This window comes from Seriola lalandi, unplaced genomic scaffold (genome assembly GCF_002814215.2).
Source record: "Seriola lalandi dorsalis isolate HSWRI2012SDOR001 ecotype SW California unplaced genomic scaffold, Sedor1 jcf7180002054267, whole genome shotgun sequence".
Taxonomy (NCBI): domain Eukaryota; kingdom Metazoa; phylum Chordata; class Actinopteri; order Carangiformes; family Carangidae; genus Seriola; species Seriola lalandi.
In genome coordinates this window covers 640137-649119 of record NW_019524820.1, presented here as the reverse complement: position 1 = coordinate 649119, position 8983 = coordinate 640137, and the positions used below count along the sequence as shown (strand labels likewise).

Below are 8983 nucleotides of genomic sequence, written 5' to 3'. Positions count from 1 at the left end.
CAGCCCCCACCTGCCTTACCATCCTTTATCACCTCAAACACACACATATGCAGTCATGCTGACCTCCATGACCCAAGCTGTTGTCCTACATCTGTCTCTACCTCCATCCTGAACTCCCAGCCACCTTCATCTGCACCACCTGCATCTGCCCCTGCCTGTTGCAGTCATTATGGTTTTGGGTCCGAAGCTTATTATTACAAACCCCCCTTCCCACCCCTCACCCCCTTGCATCATCCCTGAATAGCTCCCTGTAAATTGGAATGTCTGCCTTGTTCATATCAGCAAGCTCAGTAGAGCTGCGGCACACTTACTGTTTAATTACAAGTACTGTAAATTGGATTTCACCAAAACCAGACAGAAAGGGGGTAAATAACACTTGAGTCTGTGCGTGTAATTTGCTTCAGAATGGAGTTAATATAGTCAATATCTAGACTAATGAAAGATGTGCGCGCCAGAGCCAGACAGAGAAGACGCCAACTTCATGCCTCTATCTGCCGTCAGAGACTCATAAATATGTTGATGATGGTAATTGTGATGATGCTGATGATTCTGCAGTCTGTCAGACCTGGACCTGCTGTCCTCTGGTGCAAAAGGTCCTTCTGCTGCATGTGTGGTTTTGCAATGGCCGGATGTTTGATGTTTACCCAAGTCTGGCTTTGAGGTTTAATCCCTTTTGATCACATCACTGTGTAAATACTGTGACTCACTTTTTCTGTCCCCATCTGCCAACAGTGCAGTTTGACGGCGCAGAGTGGGACTGCTCCTCGTCACCCACAGAGCGGTTGCGTCCTCCGGGGCCCAGGTCCAGCCCGCTGGCAGGTGGGGGGGTGAAGTTTCGAATGCCGCAGGAAGGCCTTTCGATGGTGGGGGAGAGAGTGGACCCTACACTGCCTCTGGAGAAGCAGGTGTATGTATGCAGTCCTCTGTTAAACCCAGCTACATAAACATATATCACTTGCTGAGTATCTGAATGGAGGCCACACTTTAAGGTTTAATCAGATTAAGAGGCTTACATGCTTTGAGAGTTAATGATTGAGTGCCCCTGTTGCCATTCATTTAATTACCTCGAATATAATACAGGATAAAGAAATTGCACTGTCTTAGAAGAAAAATAGCAGTAATAAGAGAGGTCATACAGTTGACACTAGCTGACATCAAAATGTACTCACGATGCTGTGCAAGATTGAAGATCCAAGTAGAGTAATGAATAAGATGTCCACATATCAGTGAAATATACGATTAAGCCAGGCATCTTGTCTAGGGCATTATTCTGAGTTATGATGTTTATATGCATCAAACAATGCTGAGTTATACAATTATTTGTGCATGTAAATGCAATTAGTCTGTGCAATTAATCTCTGTTGGCTATAAATGTCTCTGCACAGATGTCATGTACATGCATTTATCATACATTGTTATAAAAGTGATTTTGAATATTTCAGGGACACAGGGGCTGTACAGTCCACAAATAAAGCCAAAATCTATATTATTGCACCGCTCTGATGGTGTGGACGCATTCATTCGAAACATTGGTGTTTCAGCTAAGCAGCGTTCATCAGAGCTTACAGAACTGCGAAAGGTTAGAATGAGAACTAATTAAGTCAGAACATTAAAAACACACATTTACTTTGGTCTTGTAATTTCAGACATCATTGGTGTGATTTATGTGCTGTTTCAGTGCATTTAAATGGCTGTTTTACTAATGAAATCCGAGCACATGACACCCCTTAAGCACGCATGCACAAGCACGCACACACACATGATGTACAGTGTTGTACTCATACATGTGCACAAATTCACATGAGGATGGTAGTTGATTTTTATGCTCCATTACTCCCTGATGATCTCTGAAGGGCTGTTCTGGGCTTTGTGGTTTCCTTCTGTTTTAAACAGTCAACCTGTAGCATTCAGTACACTTGGCTAAGTCATGTCCAAGAATAGCTAATTTTTGTGACAGATAAAATATACTTACTCACTGACTGTGGTGGTCACAGGATTGTCTTTTAATTATACTTTGGTACTACTCGGCGAAATACTAGCTGTGTGGCTCTAGGAATGGCAATGTTGGTCTAACGGTCAGTCCACTACTGTGGTCTATACGGAAATATCTCCACAACTAGAGAATGGATTGCCATCACATTTGGTTCAGACATCCTCGTTCCCCTCTGGATGAAATTGTAATAACGGTGAGGATCCCTTAACCCAAAGTTATAATTTGTCAAATCCTTTGACCAAATACCTGGAAAATGAATGACATTCCCACCACATTATATCTGCTAAACAACATCAGCATGTTTACTTTGTCATTGTGAGCATGTTAGCATGCTGATGTTAGTATTCAGTTCAAAGCCCTGCTGTGCCAAATTGCAGCTTCACATAGCTGCTAGCATGGCTTTAGACACTGTGTCTCGTCAGAGCTCGTGTTCAAGTCTAATGTTCAAGACTATGGCATTTATAGTATGCGTGACCAGCACAAATGTGATAACAGACTCCACCATGATGTAATCAACAGTTTACTTCCTTGAAAATAGAGGCCTTGTTTGGAATTATATCATTGTTGTATTGTTTTCTATTAGACATTAGAAACACTCATGCTTCTGTATCATCACTGTTACACTGTGGAGGGCAAATCTTGAAATGTATTTTTATATTAATCATCTTGTGGAATCAAATTGATAACATGTCGGCATCCAACAGCAATAGATGTAGGAATATGTTGGAATCACACTTCACGTCACCACTTTTACCACAACTTATTATGTGTTTGTGTGTGTGTGTCAGATGGTACCACGGATCACTGTCTCGTTCTGAGGCAGAGTCGCTGCTAACCCTGTGTAAAGAGTGTAGCTACCTGGTGAGGAACAGTCAGAACAACCGCTCCGACTACTCCCTGTCTCTACGGTAGGATTCGGACACACACACACACACATGCACACACACACGCACACACATACGCACACACATACGCACACACATACGCACTCTCAAGATGATCTACCACATCAAGTGACGAGAGACCTGAACACTTTGGATATTCAGTGCTACAATTTAATTGCACACTTCTCATATTTTCTGCCGTGCGACTGAGGAGTGTGTGTGAAGTGTCTGTGAAGCCACCTGAGCTACCAATCTCATATTGCAGTCTCCCACACCTCTCCATCTGTCTCTTGCTTCTCTCTCTCTCTCCCTCCCTCCCCTCCACCATCACCCCCACTCAAGATCACTGCCACACTGATTCCATTCCCGATACTCATTTGCAGGGCACAATACTGCTTATCTGGTCAAATCTCTCCCTTGTAATTACTACCACGATCCATCGTCCTGGCCTCACACTGCTCTCCCATCAACCCTCTGTCCTCACCCCATCCTTGGCCCCTCTCTGCGGACTTCCCCCTTGGCCCCATTGGGCCCTCTAAGTGGTAATCAGGCAGGTAGAGCACACTTCACTGCACACATCATCCTCCCCATAATCACTAATGAATATGAATTACCTTCTGTGGGCCACACAAGAAGGGAATTAGGGAGAGAAGGGGGAGAGAGTGAGGGGAGGGGGAGGCACAGAGTGTCACTGTGTTGTGCTGACATATAAACAAGCTCATGCATTACTCATTTACATGAGTAGAGTGGGTTTGACACACACAGACACACACACACACACACACACACACACACACAGACACACATTTGCTCAAGCAACAAGGTCACCACTAGCACTGGTTCCCCAGCTGGTGCATGTGAGGTTTGCAGACAATAATGTTTATCAACCTTGCATTCTTTTGGTTGTTTAGAAAGAGGAGCTGGCCTTCGCTGAAGTAGAGAGTCTACAACATCGCACAGTCTAAAAGGAGTTAGCTCAGATTTTTAATCAGCTCAAAATGATACAGCCTTTTATTGTCTTCATCCTACCAAGTAAATTGCTGAGATCAGGGAACACAAAAAGGAAGTCAGACGGGGTAAGAATCACAAGCAGATTATCATTCTGATTTCAAACAAAGCTCCTGGTTAGCTAAATGTAACTGTGAAATAATGTAAAAGAAAGAGAGACAAAGGCAAAGGGTAAAATCATGACCACAATTAATAAGCACCTATCACAGTTTCAAGACTTCGACCTACATTGGCCATCCTTACTTTTCGCAGTTGTACATATACACAGTTTATACACAGCAGTGAGATTCTTACCAGCATATTTGATGTGACGTTTTCCACATGTTTAAATGTCTCCTGTTACTTTGTCCCATAGATTGTAAACATTTTTGTAGTCCATATGCAGATGCACATGTTTTGCATCGGGAACATTCATTTTATGTTGGATCCCTTAAAATCGATGATAGCCTGAGTACTTATATAGTTAAATAGAGTGTGCAAAATCTAGTGTGCACTTCTTTTTTGTACCACACGTTATTGTCCTGCCAGCATGGAGCAAAGCCTTTTAGCGAGGTTAGCGGACGCTTTAATCCTTTGGGTTTTACCTTCAAGCACAGTGGTTTAGATAATCTGGTTTATCGCCTGATAAGCACCAACTCATTGTGTTTTTATCCCACTATTATCAACACAGATAGAGAAGGTAGCCAGAACTCTGAAAAATTAGGTCCAAGTCATAATAAACCAGTGTTTTCCCCATTATTTATTAGGGTGGTTGTGACTAGTTCCAGATTGGTTTAGGATGTTTTAGGACACACTGGCATGAAGTCAGCATAACATTTGGAAAAGGAATCTTTGTGTAATGCCAACCCAGATCAGATAATTTTGTGAAACAATGCGACATCTGGGTGTTTTTGTCTTTGTGCCAGTATCTTTCCTTGGAAAAAGCGAACCACACCTTAAGATTACACGGTAATGTGAACAATGGGAGGAATGACAAATGTTGTTTAATGAAGACAAAATGGAGAGACACTCCAAAGTGAGCCAGCACCGAAACAGACAGGTCTGCAACATTTAAACCAACATTAATATTTATGAAACAGCACTGGTAAGTTCTAACGTACCGTGAGATACAAAGAGATTCCCCCAAAACAAACAGGACTGGATGAAAGCACACTGTCAACTCTTGAGCGTTGATGTGATGACGCGTCTGTCTCTCAGCACTCTGGAGACAAGTGGGATGATCATGAACTGCCTGTTGTTTGGCTGTTTGTAGTCACAGAGCGTGTTTTTGGTTTCACGGCTCTTCAAAATTTAATTTGGTTTACTAGAACAATGACAATTATGGTGACCGGTTTCAGCCCTTGTCTTTCCCTCTGATTCTATAATTAGTCGTACATCATGACTGGCTGGCTCTTAAAGGGGAAGTCTTGTCGTGGCTGCCTGGATTTTTAAAGGGGAGGCACTGGTGTGGTTCTCTTGTCACTTTCACAGTCCAGTGCTTTTTTCTTTCTGACTCACTCAGGCTTTATCTTTCCCACCATGTACTATTACACCACCCATTCATCCATCAAAATGTCTTTTCCTTCCTAATTTGTGACATGGTGTTAAATCTTGGTTAGGCTCATGTCCTCAAAATGCAGCAAGAAGAAGTGAACATAAATCCAGGCTGTCATTTCCACTATGTCATTATGTGACAAAATGTTTAATGTGCCCCACATTTCATGTCATCCCCCTTTTCTCCCCTATACATCTCTTTCTCTCTTTCATATTGGATCACTTTCACTGTCATTAGTCTGTTTTCTTCCTCCTTTCAAAAAACATTCTTCCTGTTTTTTCACCTCCTCACAGGAGCTGCCAGGGTTTCATGCACATGAAGTTCACTAAGTGTAAAGACGGCAAGTACGTGCTGGGACAGAACAGCCCTCCCTTTGACACCATCCCAGAGGTGATAAACTTCTACACCACACACAAACTCCCGATCCGAGGTGCTGAGCACCTGTCCCTGCTGTTCCCTGTGCTGGTGCAGACACTCTGACTGACCCGGACACTTTCATTGTGCTCGGACACTTAAAACTTGAATGTTTGACGGGATCTTCCCAGCGGAGGGCCAGTGTTCTCCTGGACTACTTTTGATGACTCAACACACCACAGGGCTAATGTCCTCACCCGCCACTGCTGTTGTACCTGTGCCAAGTGTCTCTAACATCCGGGGGGATCGATTCACATGAAATGCAATACCTGAACTTTAGGCCACCTTTGCTGTAACTCCTCTCTCTCATCTTCTTGCTGAACCAAGGGGGATAACGTCAGGGCATCTGAAATTCTCCCTTTCCCTATTACATTTCTCTCACAGCTGACTGAAGTGCAGAGTAAGTTAGTAGAACTGGAGACAGGAGGAAGTCTGTATGTTCTGAACCAAACTCCAGTTTACAGAAGATCTGCAGAGGATTGAGATTAGATTACTGCTGTTCCACAAAATAACACCTCATCAACACTGGTCAATATTGCTGTTGTCAGGTGAAAACCTTGCAAGTTATATTTTGCAGATTTTCCATGTTTATACCAGAATCAATAAATTGAATTGTACTGTATAGGGTGAGAAACCTTTGTCATCCTTAGGGCTCAGAAAACCCTTTTGTAAATGTTCAAAAAAAAATAAAAAACCCTGCTATTTTTGAAGATAAAAGGTTTTTACCAACAACAGTGATATTTCAAATGCTTTTCTACAGAAAAACACACCTGTTAATTTTCACCCGGTCTGTTCTGTGCTGTCATGCTGCTGTATGTTGAGGATTTGCTTGACACATCTCCACGCTACTTGTTGATTGTTCATCGTAAGCAACAGAGAAGCTGTGTTGTATCGGTACTTGCTGTTGTATTTGGACCTTGCTGAACTGTGTCTCTTGTTGGTTGCCGAAATTGCATTTGGTAGACAATGCTGGATTTATTTAAAAAAAAAAAAAAAAAAAAAAAAGCAACCTGTCACTGCCGTCATTGTCTGTCTTTTCCCTGAAAGGATAAGTTTGGAGGCTGAGCTGCAGGCTACATCTGATGCTAATCAAGAGACGCTGGACAATCTCAAACAAACTCTTTAACTCTGTGAACGTTGGCCACGTTCTCACACTTCCTACATTCTTCATCACAGATCTTTTCTCCTGGCCAAGTCCTTACATTCTGGTTGGTGAGTTTGTATTTGAGTTGCACGCTTGCCATCTGGAATGGGTTTTCATTGTCTGCTGCCTGGTTACAGGGTTACGTGGCAATAACTGATTTTAGATTAGAGCCAATTTCTACCAGACACATTTTTGAGCATTGGAAATGACAAATGGAAGAATGATTTTAAATCATTGTTTCTTAATCCAAAAGCCTGTATTGCCTCTGCAGCATTGATTATTATTGTTATGGCCGTTTTCTGTTGATAGTAAAAGATGACACGGTGCATAATTTACCTGCTGTGTTGAAGGATCTCATCTGTACTCAAAACAAGTGATTATCTAGTGCGTTCAATATGTTGATCTTCATGTAGATCAGTGGTTCCTAACCGGAGGGCCAGGACCCTCACAAGCAGTTTGGAGATGAATTTTTGATTTGATTGATTTTTTTTACCTCTTTCAGCCTCTAAAAATTAATCAAAAGAAAATGTAGAGGGGAAAATAACTGTTGAACTGCTCTCAACTCATAACCACGGAATCTGAGTGCACACAAAATAGGTCGGTATTGTGGGGTCACATTCAATAACCACTAATGTAGATGAAAAATCCTTTTGTCCACTTGTTTGATTCAAAGGAAAACACCCCCAAAATATTCTGATTACAAGCATTGCTTATCAAATTTCATACAATAGACTCATTTGCAGCTCAGAAGGAAGAAAAAGAGGCAAAAAGGACTTGGCATGATTGCGTGCTTCACATACTCAAACACACACACACACACACACACACATTTGCTTTCCCCCATCCATTAACAGGGTTGGGAGGGAGAGGGTGAGGACTGGGGGTGAGGTGTGGCTCAGGAGGGGTGAGGCAGCCCTCATTATTTGGGCTGCGCTGCAGTGAAAAGCACTGGGATTGCTTTCATTACTGAGCCAAATGAAAAAGCAGAGGCTGATTACCCGCGTGACGGAGAGAGGAGACGAGCTGGATCACTCTCTGTTGGGGAGAAAGAGCGAAGGAAGAGAAAAAAAAAAAGTGAAGGAAGAGGAAAAAAGGGATGGAGGGAGATGAGGGATATGAGAGAAGGGGGAAGGAGCAGGAGGGAGGAGGGGGAAACGTTGCCTGGCTGTACTTCCCCAACAAGGCTCCAAACAAGTGTGTGTGTGTGTGTGTATGTGTGTGCATGTGGGTGTTTGTGAGTGTAAGAGAGAGAGATGATGACATGGAAGAGGGGGGCTGATATAGTCCCATTTTTCAAACAAAGTTCCCTGGGGAGGGATATGAATAATAACGACAGTGGCAATGCAGCATGTAAAAATCAAACAAATATCCCGCTCACATTTCTCTGGCTCTTGTCTGGCTCTTACGTTGTGTCTCAGCTTATGGGAGTTTGTAGTATGTCTATTAGCTAATTCCTATAACACTAAAGGATGCCTGATATAAAGCTATATTTTTATGGTCACATTTGCGTAGGTTGAAATAAATGGCCCCGTCCTCTCAGCATTATACAATGATTTTGGTGTGTTTAAATTGTGTGTTCCCATGTGCTCAATTGTGTATATATGAGTGGGCTTGGTTTACTATACTTGTGGGGTCCGACAGCTTTGTGGGGACCAAAATGCTGGACCCCACAAGTTTAAAATGGCAGTTTGAGGGTTACAACTTGGTTTTAGGATAAGGGTTAGAATTAAGTATAGGTTAGGGGTAGGATTAGGGTTGGGCTCAGGCTTTCAGTTATGATGGTTAAGGTTAAAGTAAGGGGCTAGAGAATACATTTTATCAATGATGGGTCCCCACAAAGACAGGTGTACAATGGTGTGTGTGTGTGTGTGTGTGTGTGTGTGTGTGTGTGTGTGTGTGTGTGTGTGTGTGTGTGCATGCGGCTGTCATATCAGAATCACAATGAGTGTAATGTCAGATCAGGGGGGTGTCGACGATAATGTGGTGACGGCAGCTGTTAATCCATC

General features: G+C 42.7%; 1 protein-coding gene across 2 annotated transcripts in view; it reads left to right on the top strand.

The window, feature by feature from the left end:
- Positions 1 to 7312, top strand: part of shdb (Src homology 2 domain containing transforming protein D, b) — a 23559-nt gene extending 16247 nt beyond the window's left edge. For both annotated transcript variants that reach the window (XM_023405265.2, XM_023405266.2), the window contains 3 exons: positions 733 to 907; positions 2782 to 2901; positions 5713 to 7312. In XM_023405265.2, the coding sequence (XP_023261033.1) occupies positions 733 to 907; positions 2782 to 2901; positions 5713 to 5899 (482 nt within the window). In that variant the 3' untranslated portion in view covers positions 5900 to 7312. The remainder of the gene's footprint in view (positions 1 to 732; positions 908 to 2781; positions 2902 to 5712) is intronic.
- The last annotated feature ends 1671 nt before the right edge of the window (positions 7313 to 8983 follow it).